Genomic DNA, 21,301 nt, shown 5'->3' with positions numbered 1-21,301 from the left:
ACTCATTCAAAAAGCTCCAACTGGAAGTAGTAATAAGGAAAAATTAAACTGACAAAAAGGTTATATTTTATTGGTTGTAATGCTCCTCATGGTCATGAAGAACACTGTTCAATATCTAGTCTCCTGGGCCTATGGCTAAAGTTTTTGGGCATATGGAGAAGGCTGTTGCTTAAAATAATAGTAGCAACAATGCAGAGCAACTAGGCTGTGAGGAAAAATTATAGTGGGGGTAGCCTTTATACTAGGAATGTGAGGGAAAAATGTAAATCTGAAAACCCTTGAATTTTTTTTAAAACTATACTAGAATTATTCATGAAAGACTAAGGCTCCATTCACGCAGCGGCTTTTTACTATGCTACAGACTGGTATGGGGATAAAAATAAAGAGTTTGTGTCTACACAATACATGAATATTAATCATTTAACCCACAGCTGCCTACTCTGACTCATGGCTTGGTTCCTATCAGTATATAGGCATATGTGGCTATTTTGTTAAGCAAATCAAATTTTCAGTTGAACATCTCACATTGTGGAGGATGTCACTTGGTTTTTCCTCTGGGGACTCTTTCTGTGTGCATAAGGTATTCCAGAGGACATACCTGATTAAGTTAGCAGGAAGCCACAGGCAGATTTAAAATGTCTTACCTGTTTTGCTGGGTAAATTGTTGATATCTGTGACTGGCTGTTTGGCCCAATGGGGACTTTGGTTACTCTGACAAGAGGAGAGCATTCAGGCTGAACTTAATTCTTCCAAACACAGTCAGAAGGCGTATTGGGGCATCTCTTAGCTTGTGGAGAGCAGGATCCAGTGAACTTAGGCAGCACGGAGAGAAAATAATGTTCATGATGGTGCATTACAGTCAGGGGAAAGATGTTGAAAAGGTCTCTAATAACCAGTGCCCTGTCACTATTTCAAGGAGTTCTCGCAGGCTTGCTATGGAGTTGGTTAATCTCATGGACTGGTGGGTAAAACAACTGGAGGAGCTAATGGAGGAGGAGATTAATGACAGTACTGATGAAGCAGTCTAGCCACAAGATGAGGACCTTCCCAATTCAGATATTGTTTGTAAGAGTGCAGTGAATTTATGGCATGGACAGGGTTGGGATAGAGCATTGGTTCCTCATTTATGTATTCGCAAAAAGAAAAGGAGTACTTGTGGCACCTTGGAGACTAACCAATTTATTTGAGCATAAGCTTTTGTGACCTACAGCTCACTTCATCGGATGCAGCTGTAGCTCACGAAAGCTTATGCTCAAATAAATTGGTTAGTCTCTACGGTGCCACAAGTACTCAGTCTGTATTCGCAAAAAGAAAAGGAGTACTTGTGGCACCTTGGAGACTAACCAATTTATTTGAGCATAAGCTTTTGTGACCTACAGCTCACTTCATCGGATGCAGCTGTAGCTCACGAAAGCTTATGCTCAAATAAATTGGTTAGTCTCTACGGTGCCACAAGTACTCAGTCTGTATTCGCAAAAAGAAAAGGAGTACTTGTGGCACCTTGGAGACTAACCAATTTATTTGAGCATAAGCTTTTGTGACCTACAGCTCACTTCATCGGATGCAGCTGTAGCTCACGAAAGCTTATGCTCAAATAAATTGGTTAGTCTCTACGGTGCCACAAGTACTCAGTCTGTATTCGCAAAAAGAAAAGGAGTACTTGTGGCACCTTGGAGACTAACCAATTTATTTGAGCATAAGCTTTTGTGACCTACAGCTCACTTCATCGGATGCAGCTGTAGCTCACGAAAGCTTATGCTCAAATAAATTGGTTAGTCTCTACGGTGCCACAAGTACTCAGTCTGTATTCGCAAAAAGAAAAGGAGTACTTGTGGCACCTTGGAGACTAACCAATTTATTTGAGCATAAGCTTTTGTGACCTACAGCTCACTTCATCGGATGCAGCTGTAGCTCACGAAAGCTTATGCTCAAATAAATTGGTTAGTCTCTACGGTGCCACAAGTACTCAGTCTGTATTCGCAAAAAGAAAAGGAGTACTTGTGGCACCTTGGAGACTAACCAATTTATTTGAGCATAAGCTTTTGTGACCTACAGCTCACTTCATCGGATGCAGCTGTAGCTCACGAAAGCTTATGCTCAAATAAATTGGTTAGTCTCTACGGTGCCACAAGTACTCCTTTTCTTTTTGCGAATACAGACTAACACGGCTGTTACTCTGAAACTTGTCATTTATGTATTGTGTGTGATTGGAGGGGAGGGGAGAAGAGACATGCTGGTGGATCCATCCTTCAATGATAGCAAAAATTCTCTTTCTACTACTGCAGTTCGCTTTTGAAAATTTTACTCCCAGGTTTGAAAATTTTGGCTGCTGTTGGATAAAATATGCAGTTAACCTGTCTTCTAGGTATATATTTTCAGACTTCTCTCTTGCGAGCTTTTACTTTCCATTCAGGGATACATTTAAAAAGGGTTGTTATGACTACATTTAGCCAGAGGTGTCTATGCCATTGTGTATGTGAATAATCCTTTTGATAAGAACTCCATCTGTCCATCCAAGTAGAATCATAACTCTGCTGGCTAATCTTAGTTCTGAAGCCTGGCAGTGTTACAGATTCAGGTTGTATTATGCACACTGGGTCTTTTGACACACAGACAAGATGTTCATGATTTAGCCATGCAGTTAAAGAAATCTGCCAGCAGATAGTATTTTATCCAGCGTGGAAAAGCAGTTCTGCTTTGTGCTAAAGCAGGTGTGTGCAAAATGAGACCTGAAGGACTTAACTATAGTAGTACATTTTGATCTAATCTGTTCCAGCGGATGCCATTTTGGGCAAAAACTAAAATAAACTAAGGGTAAAAACATTATTAGTCATATAGACAGAACATCATTCTGCCTCTGTGTGAGAAACGTGTGTCCACAGACTCTTGTAGTGGAATTGTGGAACTAATGCTTAGGGGAAGTGGTGGTGCTATTGCACAAAAGTAGCAATCACCTCTGCTACATGTGCATCGGATTCCACTTGTCCATGACTAAGAAATGAAGTTCCAGGATGGACATCATAATCACTGTCTCATGCTTTTAATCCTCGGAGTATTCTTAAAAATAATCCGTGTAGAAAAAAGAAGCTTAAATCATATTTAAAATCACTGAAAAAAGATTTCTTCAGACACTGTAATGACTTCATCTTGGAAGTCTAGCCGCTTGCTAATCTGTGTCTGTTTGAACAAACACCTGAGACAAATCTTTCAAACAGGGAAAGTGCGAGGATTCTCATTTTCCTTTTATTCAAGCAGTCAAACAGATGTGATTCAAACTTGGTCTTTTTTTTTTTTTTAAAGACTATGTGTGTAAAATTTTGTCCTAAAAACCATCCTACTCACTCAAAAAGTTATGAGATACTAAAAGCTGATGTGGTTTTCTCAACCTTAGCATTCATGATAAATGTCAGTGAGTAAATACTATTCACTACATGAGCTACATAGATGGGTGTAGCTCAATATGCACAGTTACACAATATAACTATAGGAAAAGTATTCAAAATCTTAAAATTCTCTTGAGGAAAAAAGCTACAAGGCTACCTTTATCAGCCTCCCTTGAGATGAGCAGAACTTTCCTTTTTCATAGATTATGACTTTTTCTGAGATAATGTTAATTAATCTTTTTTCAAAGAGATAATAATATATTTTTTGCCCATCCTCTTTCCTTGAGTTTTAGATAAGGCTGACCTAAAAGCCCCAATTTTGCACCCCTTCCACAGTCGAGTGAAGTACTAAGCCAAGTAGTCCCATTGACTACAGCAAGACGATGTAGGTATGTGCTTGCCAGTCTGAGTGATAGTTGCCCAATTGGATCCAGGGAGTGTGGAAGTGATGATAATACTGAAATATTGTCCCAGTAGCTCATGGTTTGTTCTTGTAGTAGGACGTTATATTTTACTTCGTCTGCAGCAGCACCTAGTCACTTGGGACCAGCGATGGTGTGGCATATTGATCTAAATGAATCTTGTTTCCCTGTGATAACTTGGCTTTTGAAAATGTGTGCTGAATCTCTAATGTTAAGAAGGCAATAACATCTAGTGAAGAGGATCTGCCAGTTTCTCAGCTGCTGTAAATCATAGCAGTGACCATGAGATGGTCGAGTACAGGATCCTGACAAAAGGAAGAAAGGAGAGCAGCAGAATACGGACCCTGGATTCAGAGAAGAAGACTTTGATTCCCTCAGGGAACCGATGGGCCAGATCCCCTGGGAAGCTAATATGAGGGGGGAAGGAGGCCGGGAGAGCTGGCTGTATTTTAAAGAAGCCTTATTGGGGGTGCAGGAACAAACCATCCTGATGTGCAGAAAGAATAGCAAATATGGCAGGCGACCAGCTTGGCTTAACAGAGAACTCTTGGTGATCTTAAACACAAAAAGGAAGCTTACAAGAAGTGAAAACTGGGACAGATGACTCGGGTGGAGTATAAAAATATTGCTCGAGAATGCAGGGCTGTAATCAGGAAGGCCAAAGCACAATTGGAGTTGCAGCTAGCAAGGGATGTGAAGGGTAACAAGAAGGGTTTCTACAGGTATGTTAGGGACCAGATGATCAGGGAAAGTGTGTGCCCCTTAATGAATGGGGGAGGCAACCTAATGACAGACAATGTGGAAAAAGCTGAAGTACTCTATGCTTTTTTTGCCTCGGTCTTCACAGACAAGGTCAGCTCCCAGACTGCTGCAGTGGGAAACACAGTAAGGGGAGGAAGTGAGCAGCCCTCAGTGGTGAAAGAACAGATTAAGGATTATTTAGAAAAGCTGGACATGCACAAGTCCATGGGGATGGATGCAATGCATCCAAGGGTGCTGAGGGAGTTGGCTGATGTGATTGCAGAACCATTGACCATTATCTTTGAAAACTCGTGGCAATCAGGGGAGGTCCCGGATGATTGGAAAAAGGCAAATGTAGTGCCCATCTTTAACAAAGGGAAGAGGGAGAATCTGCAGAACTACAGACCCGTCAGCCTCACCTCAGTACCCAGAAAAATCATGGAGCAGGTCCTCGAGGAATCCATTTGAAGCACTTGGAGAGGAAGGTGATCAGGAACAGTCAACATAGATTCACCACAGGCAAGTCATGCCTGACCAACATGATTGCCTTCTATGATGAGATAACTGGCTCTGTGGATATGGGGAAAGCAGTGGATGCACTATACCTTGACTTTAGCAAAGCTTTTGATACAATCTCCAGCAGGATACTTGCCAGCAAGTTAAAGAAGTATGGATTGGATTAATGGACTATAAGGTGGATAGAAAGCTGGCTAGCTCATCAGGCTCAATCAGTAGTGATCAACAACTCAATATCTAGTTGGCAACCGGTATCAGGTGGAGTGCCCCAGGGGTCGGTGCTGGGGCCAGTTTGTTCAACATCTTCATTAATGATCTGGATGATAGGATGGATCACACCCTCAGCAAGTTCACGGATGACACTAAGCTGTGGGGAGAGGTAGATACGCCGGAGGGTAGGGATAGGGTCCAGAGTGACCTAAACAGATTGGAGGAGTGGGCCCAAAAAAATCTGATGAGGTTCAACAAGGACAAGTGCAGAGTCCTGCACCTAGGATGGAAGAATCCCATGCACTGCTACAGGCTGGGACTGACTGGCTAAGCAACAGTTCTGCAGAAAAGGCCTTGGGGATTACAGTGGATGAGAAGCTGGATATGAGTCAACAGTGTGCCGTTGTTGCCAAGAAGACTAACGGCATATTGGGCTGCATTAGTAGGAGCACTGCCAGCAGATCGAGGGAAGTGATTATTCCCCTCTATTCGGCACTGGTGAGACCACATCTGGAGTATTGCATCCAATTTTGGGGTCCCCACTACAGAAAGGATGTGGACAAATTGGAGAGAGTCCAGCAGAGGGCAACAAAAATGATTAGGGGGCTGGAGCACGTGACTTATGAGGAGAGGCTGAGAGAACTGGGCTTAGTCTGCAGAAGAGAAGAGTGAGGGGGGATTTGATAGCAGACTTCAACTACCTGAAGGGGGTTCCAAAAAGGATGGAGCTAGGCTGTTCTCAGTGGTGGCAGATGACAGAATAAGGAGCAATGGTTTCAAGTTGCAGTGGGGGAGGTCTAGGTTGGATATTAGGAAAAACTATTTCACCAGAAGGGTGGTGAAGCACTGGAATGGATTATCTAGGGAGGTGGTGGAATCTCCATCCTTAGAGGTTTTTAAGGCCCAGTTTGACAAAGCCTTGGCTGGGTTTGGGTTTGGGTTTGGGTTGGTCCTGCTTTGAGCAGGGGGTTGGACTAGATGACCTCCGGAGGTCTCTTCCATCCCTAATCATCTATGATTCTATGATAAAGTTACACCATCTGAGAATCTGGCCTATTCCATCTCCAAACAATTTTCAGTTGAAAATAGCAAACACATATTTCCTATGTAGTTCAGAGTTCATGCTTTCATTGTTACTGGATCTCCTGGCATTTGTTTTGGAGGGCTTGTTAAAATAGTTCAATTACAGGGTACTGATAATCGCATGTGGGGCTGTCAGGAATAAACTTGATGGGTTTGTAATTACTGTGCAGCATTTTTAGAGACCTAGCAATAGACTTCATGTAAAAGTTTGAACTTCCTTTGCACAGTGGGTTAAATGATTAATATTCATGTATTGTGTAGACACAAACTTTTGTGTCTGGGCTTTGTATTTATTATTTGTTTAGTTTGCATCTAAATATGGCATTTCTGGTAACTATTTGGATCAAAGAATCAGGAATTACAAATACTATTCATTAAATTCTTGCTAGAGCCAGAAGTGATAAATAAGTTCCTATCTCTAGTTTACAGTTTTCCCTGAAATGTAGATTCAATATTATATTTGTGACCAAAATGCTAAGAATCCCAAAGAGATGAAATTACATAATTTAAATGATACATGGCTAATAGTGTTGGAGGCAGCGTTGGTCTAAAGGTCAGAGCAGACTGGAAACTTAAGTTTTCCATCACTCTGCCAATCTGCACTGGAAGAGTGATGGCTGGCAACATGAGCCACAGAATTATTTTCAGTGATTAACCATTATTGGGGCAAGATTGTTTCTCAGTCTAGTGCTCTAGAACTGAGTATAAAAGCCCCTCTTCTGCCCCAACTCTCCTGTGTGAGAGGATCATCCCTTTTAGGAGAAGGTAGTACCTACTTCATCCAGGGCTTCACTGCTGAAGTCCCTTATCTCTTCCCTAATGGGACTAGATCTGTGGATACTGTTTATCATTTGTCTGATTCATTCTTAGAATTTGTTACTAAATTATTATTGTTCCAAGACGGAAATAAGCAGGATGAGCATCAGAGGCTCCACATCATGCAGAGATTCCCCCGTGCCAGGGGTAATCTCAGATCCCAGCTAGTGGTAGTTTGAGGGGGACATAGCATAGACCAGGATCTATCCCTTAGTGTCAAACTGATCAGCTGTTTATGGCTTCCCCTAGCTTGCTCAGCCATTTCTGTTTCCACTTGCTGGCACTAGTCCCTAGTTTGTCATTGTCACTCCTTATTCTGCTCTTCTTCTATCTAGACCTCATTCTGATCTTGTACCAATGTAAACCAGGAGTAATTCCACTGGGGCAAAAAAAACATTGGCATGGAGTGGCGAACCACGGCCAGTGGGAGCCGCGATCGGCTGAACCTGCGGACACGGCAGGTAAACAAACCCGTCCGGCCCGCCAGGGGCTTTCCCTGAACAAGCGGCGGACCGGCTTTGAGAACCACTAATCTACACCACCTATATTGTGAGTGCATATAATTGCACCTGCAAAATTGCAGGCTGAAAGGCAGGCCTGGGGTAAGTTTGATCTGAAAACAAATGATCCTTTAATTGTTACTTTAGTTTTAATCTTTCAAATATTTTGAGATGATTTTTATTCCTGAATCCTTTTTGCTATATAAGTCAAATAATGGTTCAGTTCCTGTTGAGGCTATGCATATTGTCTACTGTATATGTAAATATGCTGTGTGCATATATACACATTATATATAATTATTTTATATGGTATATAAAATTGAGAGATTCTAAATAAACAAGGATTAAATCTTGAGCTTCTCTAGGCAGAGAATATTTAAATAGAAGAATATTTAAGACATGCCATATGTCATTAAGAAAGGTAATTTTACCTATTTTTGCAAAATATGAAGCGTTTGTGTGTGTGTACAGTGTGTATGTATATAATGTTTATGCTGAATATAGACATAAAGCTCAGTGAATATTGTTGATGTTGATTGAAGCAGCAAAAACTCCCTCTAGGTATCCTTAGTGGCTGTTATTGGGAACACAGCCAGTTGCCCAGATGAACCAGGTGGGCAAAAAAGGGGAATTAGCAGAGTAATGCAGAGTAAGTCCACACCAGTGGCTCCCTGTTTCTATAGTTGTGCATATTTATATCCTTTTCTTGTGGGTCTCCTCCACATCATTCCCTCAACTTCCCTTAAAGAGCCATGCAATTTTATTGACTCTGGCCCTTTCCTGCTAGTTTCCCAGGCCCCTTCTCAGTGGCATGTTTGAACAACCTCAGATTTGATTCAAAAATTGTCTACTGCCACAAACCATTCCTGTTAAATTTGAAGCTGTAAGGATTTTTCCAGGGAATTCATAGAAACCTGTGCATAAAGGACTTCAAAATCAGAATATCAGCTATGAGATCCTATGAGATGTCATTAATGTTTTTAGTATAACCAAAGCCACAGGTTCTATGTGACAAGTGGACTTAAATTAATGGGTTTTAAAGACATTAGGAACTTTGTGTTAATCCAATCTGTTCTCCTGCATAATACAAGCCAAAAATTTCAAACAATACTTCCTGCATCGAATCATAATTTCTGAAAGAGTTACTGCCTAAATTCAGTCACAAGATTGCTAGATTCCATCTGTGACTGCTTCAGATAATCCTATAATATAGGTTTTGTATTGAATTAAATATGAAAAAGAATAATATAGTCAGTGCAGTAGCTCCTGTGTTGTTTGTTTTGTTATTCAGTTTACTTTATACTCTTCCTACATTTTCATTTTTCAGTATACCACAGACTGTCATCTTTAAATTTCAGTATTAATCGTCTATTGATATAAATGGGGCAAGTCATGCCTCCCAGAACTATTGTTTTAGGCTGTCTGCAAACTCCGGTCAGACCATCACTGCATTTGGTTTACACTCGGTTCATATTTTCAAGTTTTTCTTTGCAGCCACCGAATAGAAACTGTGTTGATTCCTCAGCAGGTATTATTCTATGTTATGTAAGTCCGTTGAGTTAAAAAAGAGCTATGCTGATTTATCCCTGCTGAGGATATGCCCCAGAATTTTTGTTTAAATGAAAGATAAAATTCTGGAGCACAAGTCTGTGGCTGCAGAATTGCTGAATACACGGAGTCAAGATGATGAAGGAATGTGTTCAGTACACTGGTACAGAAATAATATTAAAGTTTATTTAAATATATAATATTACATGATAATTCCATTCACCTCTAGATTATGGAATAAAACTTGTGATTTTTTAAATACAGAAATACTAAATGCTATTGGATACTTATCAATTTATAGTCTTATTTTGATAACTAGTGAAATACTCAAATTAGCAAAAGCTATATCCAATTCCTTTAGGCCTCATCTTTGACAGCTTGACTCTAGAGAAACATGTAATCAACCTTTGTGTGGTCATGGCTTGCTGTTCAACTGTGGAAATAAAAGATTCAGGATATAGTATGATATCTCCATAACTTCTCTGGATGCTCCTCCAGTGGCCTTTGTCTTTACACAGGAATAACCTTCTAAGGATAAGAGTGTATTCAAAGTACCTATCTGTTCACTTCTGAATGGATGCCAATTAGATTTGCTTTTCAGGTGTGATGGGTGCTTTCTAATCCCAGTTTTTTAATCACAAATCCAATTTTCTTCTATTTTGCCTTTTTCTCCTTCCATAGCGAACTTTGCTACAAGGTACTTGGTCACTCTCCTGTGTCAATATAAAGGAGACAACAATAGGAGAAGGTTAGATGCCTAGATTTTTACAAAACTGGAGGAGGTTGTCAAGGGGTGAAATGAGAGCCCACCTGCACCATCTCCAAACATGATTTAATTTTTTTATGTTGCACGCCAAAGAGCACCTGGGCATTGTATGTTTAATAATAATGATGATAAACCAATCTAGCTATATTTCCCTCCTCCACACCATTTCCTCCCCTTTTTACAAAGGTTGATGGAAACACAGTTAAATGATCCAAGAAGTACAGGGTTATGAAAAGCCTGACTGTTCTCCCCCTCCCACTATTACTATTATTACTGTTATTAACTTTAATTTTTTAACAGGAAATGGGTTACATCTGCTATATTAATTGTTACAATGTGGTCAGCTGGATCTAGTCTCAAGCATATGCCCATCTATACATAATCTCTTTCATTTTTCTGATACCATTATAACTTCCAATAAAACTACAGAGCTGTAGCTATGCTAAAAGCATAACATCGGGTGCTAGAGAGTATAGTGAAAATCTTCTTTTCTAATTTCACTCTGTTTCCCATAGTTGCTTGGAAACTGACCATGGCACTCCCATGCCCCTCCTCCCCTTTTATACAACAGTGGGGATTTTGGTTTGTTCCTGAATTCAAGACAAAAAATTGCAGCCACCAATATTCTAAAGAAGGCAAATGAAGCACAATTAATATTACTTAAGTGAAACTCAGATCTTCCAGATTAATCAGTGCCTAATGTTTTGCCCTCTGCTGCTTGGACTTCAAGTGTTGTTAGTCATGCATAATGCATTTACAACAGAGAACCCCACGTAATCGTGAAAACTAAGCAGTAACTCTTTCTTAAAGCAAGTGCCAGGAAGGTAAAATATAGGAATTTTCTGCCAACTGGTAGAAGTTGCTAAAGTGCATTCATTTCTAAGGATATTTCTAAGGATAGACTACAACGATGCACTGTTACAGATACTACGTTAATTGGGTACCATTGCAGGTCTGTTACTATGGATTGTGAGTATTTGCTTTTGAAAAATGAAAGGGTTATATTAGGTTTGTCTCTACAAAGGAAACATTTTTTCTTTGTAAACACTCATATTGTGTATGTCACATTAATTTTGGGTCACCCACTCCCTCCTCTAATGGAATAGTGTTTTGATGTCAAATACAGCCATATATGTTCTTTTGTTTTGTGCCTCATTTCAAACTGAATCTTTTTTCTTCTAAGACCCCAATTGTTATAATTAGATTGACTTTGCAATAATAATTTGCACTTACTGTTATGCAGCACCTTTCACCTGAGGACCTCAAAGTACTTTGCAAACCTAAGTAAGTCTCAGCACCAGGGTGGATTTGATTTAAATCAAATTGATTTAAACCACTAGTCAAGAAGACTCGTTTTAATCATGGATTTCTACATAAAAGTGCATTCTTGTTCATTGTTATAACCTTAATATATACACCTCTACCCCGATAAAACGTGACCCAATATAACACGGGTTCGCATACAACGCGATAAAGCAGGCCTCCCCCCCCCCCGGGTCTGGGAGGCAGGAGCTGTGGGGAGGCATTTTGGGGGGCCCTACAGGCCCAGAGTGGCCTGGGGGATTAGTGGGGGGCTGGGAGCAGCCCGGTCTGCTTCCCTCGCCCTGTCCCCAGCTGTGTCACTTGGGGGAGGGGGCTTAGGGGAAGGGATATCTCACAATTCAGAGATAGATATAGGTTTCATTTTTAGAAGGTACACACTCTACATTTTTTAAGTGATTTATTTTGAAAACTTTTCAGATTAGTTTTACAGCTATATCAGGAAATGAATGATTGTTTGGTTATTTCATTTACCAAAGGTAATTGAAGCAGATATTTATGAAGTCATTGGGAGGTGAACTATCTCCAATTCAACAGGTTAATCATTAATATTTGGAGGATTTTCTTGCTATGCTGTATTAGGAGGAGAACATGACCAGACAGACATTTAAATTGTTTTATTTAATTTAAACAACATTATGTATTCTGGATTTTTTTCTTCAACAGCAAACATATTTTAACAAAACAAGTATATGAATTTTTGAATTTAGTTAAACATTCAAGTTTTTTAAAATCAGGTTTGTTTTTGTTAAAGTTGTTTTTAACTAAAATAGTTAAATGAAATAGTAAATTTTTTTTTAAATATGTCAGCCAGGTCAACATGAGAACTTCTGCAACATGGCTTCTGCAGCTAACTCAGTTGTCTTCACGTTCATTTTCCTGTTTGTTCATAATCTGGAAAAGAAAAACAAACTTTCCTGCTTTTTCAGGTCCCAAACGATTTCTCAGTTTGGAATGAATTAGTTCAAAGGAAGAAAATATTCTTTCTACACCAGCAGAAGAATCTACTGCTGTTAAAAGTGAGATGATCACTTCAACAGTCTCTGAATCCAAGTGCTTGAGTGACTTCCTCCAGTTCACTGGTGTGACTTTCTTTAAAACATCATCAGCAAACACAGGTTTCAGAGTAGCTGCCGTGTTAGTCTGTATTCGCAAAAAGAAAAGGAGTACTTGTGGCACCTTAGAGACTAACCAATTTATTTGAGCATAATGGACACAAATCAGATGTCAAGAATTATAACATTCATAAACCAGTCGGAGAACACTTCAATCTCTCTGGTCACGCGATTACAGACATGAAAGTTGCAATATTACAACAGAAAAACTTCAAAACCAGACTCCAGCAAGAGAATGCTGAATTGGAGTTCATTTGCAAATTGGATACAATTAATTTAGGCTTCAATAGGCCTAACTTAGGCTTTAACTGGGAATGGTTAAGTCATTATGCAAGGTAACCTATTTCCCCTTGTTTTTTCCTACCCTCTTTCCCCCCCCCCCCCCAACACACACTGTTCCTCAGACGTTCTTGTTAAACCCTGGATTTGTGCTGGAAATGGCCCACCTTGATTATCATACACATTGTAAGGAGAGTGATCACTTTAGATAAGCTATTACCAGCAGGAGAGTGGGGTGGGGGGAGAGAGAACCTTTTGAAGTGATAAACACCCATTTTTTCATGGTTTGTGTGTATAAAACATCCTCACTGCATTTTCCACTTTATGCATCCGATGAAGTGAGCTGTAGCTCATGAAAGCTTATGCTCAAATAAATTGGTTAGTCTCTAAGGTGCCACAAGTATTCCTTTTCTATCAGCAAACACATATTTCTTGAATGGTTCACCCTTAGCTCTGAAGTTTATTATAGTTGGCAGTATTGAGGGATGATTGCTGTATGTCCATGTCATAGCCAACTCCTCTTCTTCAGCAGTTGTTTGACCATGGTACCAAGTACGGAGAATATTTGCAAGAAAATGAGCTGGAGATGGTGCTTGTTCCATTTGTTTTTTAATGCTTGTAATTTAATTCTGTCATTGCATATTTCTCTTTTTAAGATCTTACTCAGTTCCTTCCAAATTTCAACAGGGTCAGTAATAAAACAGGCGAAGATCAAGTGATCTCTCTCCTGCCATCCATCTCCACACTCTTGACAAACAGAGGCTAGGGACACCATTCCTTACCCATCCTAGCTAATAGCCATTAATGGACTTAAACTCCATGAATTTATACAGTTCTCTTTTAAACCCTGTTATAGTTCTAGCCTTCACAACCTCCTCAGGCAAGGAGTTCACTCAGAGCATAGTCAACCTGTGGAAGAAGAACTTCCTTTTATTTGTTTTAAACCTGCTGCCCATTAATTTCATTTGGTGGCCCCTACTCCTTATATTATGGGAACAAGTAAATAACTTTTCCTTATTCACTTTCTCCACACCACTCATGATTTTATATACCTCTATCATATCCCCCCTCAGTCTCCTCTTTTCCAAGCTGAAAAGGCTCTTTAGTCCAGAAGGAAGACCGGCAGTCCTTAAGAAGTATGAAATAAAAAAGTTTACCAACCTGAAGATCCTGCATGTTCACACATGTTCCTTTCATCATCTTCAACGCAGCTTGTGCCTGAGAAGGAACATTTCTCATGATGTTGTTTCATTCGGGCAATTAGGCCTTGCATTTCTTTGTTGCGCTGTTTGCATTTTGCACACATGCCTGTCTTACCCACAGGTAGCGGAACTTCATTAAAATATTCCCAAACTGGATCTCTTTTATGGCCTGCTGCCATTATAGGTTTTCCCTTCTCGTGAGAGAATAGTATGTTAGATCTCAAATCAATGAAGGCTACACTCAGAAAGACCTCAAGACTTCTGGAATATGCTGCTCAAATAGTTTCACTTTTGTTTCTACTGCTTGTCCCTCCCTTCTAACATTTATCTCCAGACTGCTTCTCCTTGTCCAGATCTATTCTGCCTCCAACAATCTTCTATTTATCGACCTTTTTGAAACTTTGCACTTTTAGAGAGTGGTCAGGGATTGACTCTATGTACACAAATTTGCTGAGGGACAATAGGGTAGAGGTCTGTTATCTCTCCCCTCTATATATTATTTATTTTAAAAGATTTTTGCTGTTAACAAGCATGTTATTTCTGGAGACCCAAATCCACAGTCTGAGAATTGCAAAATTGAGCATCTCTGATGGCATCTTCTAGACTGAGCACTGAGTCCCAGTGTGTAGATAGAAAGATTAACCTAAATAATCTATACAGAAGCCCCTGGAACCCCATAAGATTGGGTCCCTAATTCATGAACTATTGGAATTCATTTACAAAACTTTTCTTAAACATTATATTAATGTATTCTCATACTATAGAATTAGAATTTTTAATCCCTATTACGTGATGAGATATCTTTAAGCTATAATGTATCTTAATTAAAACTATCTTTAGATAATTTTTTTCCTCAAAAAACATTGTATTAAAAAAATCTGATGTAAATTAAAAAAATCAGATTTTTTTAAATTGATTTTTATCCACCCTGCTCAACACCCCTCTGAGGTAGATACGTATTATGTATAAACCCTGTGAGTGAGATCCTCACCCCCATTCCAGCCCCTTCATATGAGGTTAAAGGGTCAGAGTAGTGTAAGGGGGCCCTAAAAGCCCTGTACTCGGTCAAGGAAGAATTGCCTCAGTGCAAGCACTGCAGAAGAAAGAAATAAGGACGTCTTTGCAGGAGGATATCTTGGAGAATGAGTTTGCATCATGCAGTGCTGCACTGATTCGGGGCAGTTCTGTAGCCCACATGGTACTTGGGAAAGCCTTCAGAGCTTGTACAGGCCCTCTGGGCTTTTAAGTTACAGCAGAGGGCATGCCCAACACCCAAAACAGCCCAGGATGGGAGGATGTAAAAGTGGCTTAAAGCCCCCCTAGATCCTCTCCTTCTGGGCTGTGACTTCTGTAAGAACAAGATGTAATTGATAGCTATTGTACTGATGGGTAAATGAAGGTACAGAGAGGTAAAATTTTGCCAAAGTTCACATAGCAGGTGTGTAGCAGAGTCAAGAGTAAAACCCCAGAGTTCTGAGTCCTCACACCGTCCCTACTTGAAACCACTAGACAGTATTGCCTTTGCAGACATTTTTTAATGGTCTATGGTGTTTATAACTTCTTTCTGTATTGAGAATCTTTATAATGTAAAAAGAAAAGGAGTACTTTGTGGCACCTTAGAGACTAACCAATTTATTTGAGCATAAGCTTTCGTGAGCTACAGCTCACCGATGAAGTGAGCTGTAGCTCATGAAAGCTCATGCTCAAATAAATTGGTTAGTCTCTAAGGTGCCACAAGCACTCCTTTTCTTTTTGCGAATACAGACTAACATGGCTGTTACTCTGAAACCTGTCTTTATAATGTATCGTTCCCACCTTTTTTGCCCATTACTGTAGTGACACTTGTAGGGAAATACTTGACTGGAAAGATCTCCTAGACTCAAGGCTGCTTTTGCAATTAACATACAACTCTTCTCATCCCTACATGGGGTAAGCTATATTGGCCAACACAGGCGGGGATGAGAGTTATAACTCTGGCCTCCATCCCACTCCCAAATGAGGTAGTCTTTTGTGGACCCCCTGTGGTATCTAAGTTCAAGTACTAAGAGTACACTCAGCCCTGGCATTATTAAATACTTTCAGATTTTTTGACCATCACCAGCTTTACTAGTACTGAACCGTGTATTTCAACATGCTGTGTTATGAATAAGTAATTACTAATTTTTTTTTGGTCATCCTCCAATAACCATTTAAGTCCAATGGGGTGTCCTTTCATTGACATCAATTGGCTTTGATCAGGTCTATATAGCATTAAGTACTATCTTTTCATAAAATCACTAGTAAAAACAAATATCAAGAAACTATAAGTAAGAACTACAAACTGGTGTGATTGTGTGAAAAAGGTCATAAAGGCAATGTTAAAAAGGTGAATGTTATTTTATATAAATTATAAATAATACTGCGCAAGGGAAAGGTTTTTAGCAATTCATGTTTTACGTTGAATACCGCAGTGTGCTTCTATATGGTAACAGTGTAACTGTTTTAAATTAGATGAGCAAAGTTATTGCTGCCATTTAATCTTTAGACTAGATTAGATGTTAAAAAGAAAAGAGAATATTAGCACCTCCAAGACATCTCATTGTGTTCCTGTAACTGTGGTAAATGTTAGCCTCATGATTAAAGCCTTCAAAACAAGATAGCAAATGTCTTTATAGTACTATAATCCTTTATAAAATAGCACATGCAGACACAGAGTATAATTTATTCAAAAAGAAAAGGAGTACTTGTGGCACCTTAGAGACTAACCAATTTATTTGAGCATGAGCTTTCGTGAGCTACAGCTCACTTCATTGGATGCATACCGTGGAAACTGCAGCAGACATTATATACACACAGAGATCATGAAACAATACCTCCTCCCACCCCACTGTCCTGCTGATAATAGCTTATCTAAAGTGATCATCAAGTTGGGCCATTTCCAGCACAAATCCAGGTTTTCTCACCCTTCACCCCCCCACACACAAACTCACTATCCTGCTGGTAATAGCTCATCCAAAGTGACCACTCTCCCTACAATGTGCATGATAATCAAGGTGGGCCATTTCCAGCACAAATCCAGGTTTTCTCACCCCCGCATCCCCCTACACACACAAACTTGTCACTTTTGAGACACAGTCTCAAAGCACCTGGTAGAAAGCTCATGCTCAAATAAATTGGTTAGTCTCTAAGGTGCCACAAGTACTCCTTTTCTTTTTGCGAATACAGGCTAACATGGCTGTTACTCTGAAACTTGTCATAATTTATTCAATAATTTCTTACATTTTCACAAATAGCCAGTAACATCACATAAGCTTTGCACAGCTGAGCCTAATGAGCTCAGATGGTCTTTGCCATTACATCAGTTAAGTCAATATAATGTAAAAATAATTCAGTTTGATTAAAGCCGTTAGGATTTGATTTAAGGCTTGAGATAGACTCTTAAGGGGAAAGTTTTATCATCAGCTCTTGCTATGACTTACATGCACTGTTACATGCAAAATTCAAATGGGCTGGAATATTTTCATAGTGATTTTAACAGTCCTGCAATGTCTATGTTAGATTTGGCATTTCATTACAGATATAGGCTTCTGGAAAATCAAATACATACTGACAACAGTAGCAAATTATTTACTCTATAAAAATGTTACTGCATATTCATACTACCCTATGCTTCCTTTTAAATAATACTAATAGAGCTAAACACAAGGGATTGCTTATCTAATATCACAGTATAAATCTCAAGATTAAGTGCACTTACTAAAATGGATATTCTTGTCATAATTTTTATAATCTATCCTGCACAAAATATACTCTTACATCATAAACCAGCACCAAACAGTTACAGCAACCTCTGGAGTTGTTATTTCTGCTATGCAATAGTGCCAAAACAATGTTTCTCTCTTTATCAACGAAGTTTTATGTGATAACCAGCTTCTTAATTTGCTTAATAGTCTTCCCCCAGACATCGCATATAAAAGCTAAATTCTCTACTTTTCTCTGTTACTGTGGTTTCATTAGATTAGAGCAAACAGAGATCTGAAATAGTTAAGTCATGCAATTAGACTTTAATTACAGGAGTTGGGTCTGTGCCTCATTAATTGGTCTAGGTAGTTCATTAGCTTCAGTTTCCTATTATTAGCACAATCATTTTAACATCACACTTTAAACCCCTGAGTTCACTTTGTGGTGTTTCTTTAAAAAAAGAGATAATAGTTGTTGAAATTTTCAGTAAAGAATCTTTCTTTGATTCTGGGTAGTGCTGTCCAATTAATTTATGCATCTAAAAAACAAACATATAAATTAGAAAAATATATTTGCATTCCTCCTAAAAGAGTGCGTGTTTTAGGTACAGGACAGATTATATATAAAGTGCTCTGTTTATACTTTCTCTCTTCCAATTGTCCTTGCCCATGCCTGCTGGAATTCAGCTGAACATTCTAAGATGGTTCCTAGCAATGAAAATGCATTTACAGAGTCCTCAGATGTTACCTCACTGTCTTATGTCCAACCACAAGCTTCACTTTCCCTATAACTCCATATACAAAATAACACTAACTGAACACATTACTTAACATTCCCCACAGGCACCAATCCTGCAAACACTTCTAGTCTGAGTAGGTGTTTGCAAGATTGGGGCCTTAAACTCTAAGCTAGTCAGTGTAGACACTATCTCTTTATTTGTATGTACAGCACATAGCACAAAAAGAAAAGGAGTACTTGTGGCACCTTAGAGACTAACCAATTTATTTCAGCATAAGCTTTCGTGAGCTACAGCTGTAGCTCACGAAAGCTTATGCTGAAATAAATTGGTTAGTCTCTAAGGTGCCACAAGACCTCCTTTTCTTTTTGTGAATACAGACTAACACAGCTCTTACTCTGAAACCTGACATAGCACAATGGGGACCTAACCTCTACTGGAGTCTAACAGATTCTGTAGTATAAACAGTAATGTGAGCAATGCTATATTTAAAGGGGTAGCTGGTTACAAAACCAACATCTTTCTATATGAGGAAAGGAATAGGATTATTTGTTTGAGCTTGCTCAAACCTTTGTTGAAACGCTTTAGCTATGTGGTCAGTAACCAAAGATAAAATATAGCAGATATATTGAAGACACAGGGATGAAATATAAATATTAATTCATGTGTAAGTCTCAGGCTTGTAAAATACTTAGCTTAGCCAAATTAGATCTTAGGATAAATTAGCTATATTAAAAAGTTAAATTAGCATAAGTAAGTTAATAATAAACTTGCTGAGCTTGTGGCTGTTTGTGATATACTGATATTTTGAAAATAACTGTGTTTGGATAATTGTGTCTACAAGAGATGACCATTAGTAGCTAGGGTGAAATGTTAGAGACTTCCTTAAGGTAAACTGCCTGTTACTATGATGATAAGGTGATGTAAATGTTAATAAGGGGAACTCACAAGTTCACCTATGGAAAACGGGGCATCCCAAAGTAGTGGGGTGTGGAGGTTCAAAGAAGTAAGGAAAAGGGGTTAAAACCTCCTTAAATATATATGAACCTAACACATTCTAAAAGCTATATCCCAACCTGCGAGCCTTGAGGGGGAGATAGAAGGATGCCAACAATGGTGTGGCTGATGAGTAACACAGGACTTTTCCAGAAGACGTAGTGCGAGTAATGCAAATACTAGGCGTTTTGTGTATTGGTCTCTCTGTCCTTTACCAGACTGCTGTTTGGTTTGCTAGTAAAAGATGACCAGTAGGAGCAGAGCTGAACTGTGTTGTCCCTGTTGCGGCCCCCTCCTGTTGATAACTTCTGCAGGTAGTGAACTCTCCCAGAGCGAGGAAGGTGTTAGCCCTCCCCTGGGGGTGGGCACCCGGCTGCACCCACAGAGAAGGCTGCAGCTCAGTATCTGTTGCAGAGAGGGCTGGCAGCAGCCACAATTTCACAGAGCTAAACTGCGCTCCGACAGCGCCTGACCCCCCCCAGCGCCGCTTCCCGCGGTGGCACCGCTCAGCAACCTGCCACCGCCGCCGCCCAGGGTTCCCGTCTCCATCGCCCTGCCCCCCGCGCCCGCACCTGCAGCATGCGCATGCGCATGGGCCACGACACCCCGTGGCTCGGCGAGTCGCGTGCTAGCTCCCCGCCCCTTTCGTGCCTCGCCCCCGTTCGCCACGCGTTTACGTGATGACGAACGAACGCGGAAGTAAGCGGGGTCTGTACGGTCCCTCGGGCGGCCGGGAGGTGACGCTGCCATGTTGTTCCGCTTCGGGGTGGTGCTGCCGGCCGGGCTGACCGCGGGGGACGTGGTGCTCATGGTGGCCGGCTCGCGGCCGGAGCTGGGCCAGTGGGACCCGCAGCGCGCGCTGCCCATGAGGCCCGCGCGCCCGGCGGCCCCGCTCCCGGCCCAGGAGCCCGCGCTGTGGTTGGCGGAGGCGGCGCTGCCGGACGAGGAGGCCGCGGGCACCTTCTGGTACAAGTTCCTGCAGCGCCGGGGCGCCGACACCGTCTGGGAAGGTAGCGGCGGGGCGCGGCCGCCGGGTTCCCCTCCCTCGCCCCTCCCCCCGCGCGCTCTGCTGGCCCCTGCCCCGGGCGGCGGCTGCTGCTGGGCCCGTGGAGGGGCGGGGGGAGGCTCAGCCAGCCGGGGCCGCGCTGAGAGCAGCCGCTTCGTGGGAGGGGGGCGCTGCCCGCCGCCGTGCCGCTCCCGCTGCGCTTCGGTTCTAGGGAGCTTGGAGTCTCCCCCCGCAGCGCACCCGCAGCGGGCTCTGGGCGTCCTCCCGCTGCTCCCCCTCTGCCTGCACGATCCCCCCGCTCAGCTCCGGCGTGGGGCGAGCGCCCAGCAGCCGATTTCTAACCTAAGGCTTAATCTGCACCTAAAGACTAGCTTGACCTCACTGTTTCGCTCCGGGCTGCGAGCAGTGTCAGCTGAGCCACGCACGAAGGGTGTTGAGGTGGCTTGGTCGCTGCTGGAAGAATTCTTCCAATCGCCTATGGGTTAACTCCAGCGACGGAAAACCCCCTTCCCTCCATACAGGCAGCATCTGCACTACGGCCTTGTGGGGGCACAACTGCGCCACTGTAGTGTAGAGGTGCCCAGGGCTAAGTGTCTAGTAATAAGGAAGGAGAGGGAAGAAGTACAGGATTTGGGGCGGGCATCAGCACTCTGTAATCCCTTTATTGGTGCGTGTGTCATACGCTCTTGTTTTGCACCTGGGAACAAGCTGTTCTGCGGTGAAGAAGTTAAATTTCATTTATTGAATTATACTGTCTATGAAAGATGTCAAGAAAGGGTACCATGTGCAACCACTTGTATAATGGAAAAACACCTTCTACTGTACACCACAAAGTATTCAGTGTGTGTCCAGTACAAAGGCCAAGAGAAAACCTGTTAAGAGCTTTATCACAAAGTTTACCTTTTACAGAAGGAAATCCGCACATGGTGTAAAATTTGCTAC

The 21,301-nt window shown here is 41.2% G+C and overlaps 1 protein-coding gene across 2 annotated transcripts in view; it reads left to right on the top strand.

Annotated features, from left to right (window-relative positions):
- The first annotated feature begins 19,936 nt into the window (after positions 1–19,936).
- The window catches only part of EPM2A (EPM2A glucan phosphatase, laforin), a 50,711-nt gene continuing 49,346 nt past the window's right edge, over positions 19,937–21,301 (top strand). The window contains exon 1 of one of the 2 annotated variants that reach the window (XM_073337536.1): positions 19,937–20,363. In XM_073337536.1, the coding sequence (XP_073193637.1) occupies positions 20,102–20,363 (262 nt within the window). In that variant the 5' untranslated portion in view covers positions 19,937–20,101. The remainder of the gene's footprint in view (positions 20,364–21,301) is intronic. The other variant, XM_073337537.1, reaches the window with a different exon arrangement.

Source organism: Lepidochelys kempii, chromosome 3 (assembly GCF_965140265.1).
Source record: "Lepidochelys kempii isolate rLepKem1 chromosome 3, rLepKem1.hap2, whole genome shotgun sequence".
Taxonomy (NCBI): Eukaryota; Metazoa; Chordata; order Testudines; family Cheloniidae; genus Lepidochelys; species Lepidochelys kempii.
Note: the sequence above shows the minus strand (reverse complement) of the source record. Positions and strands in the feature narration are given on the sequence as shown.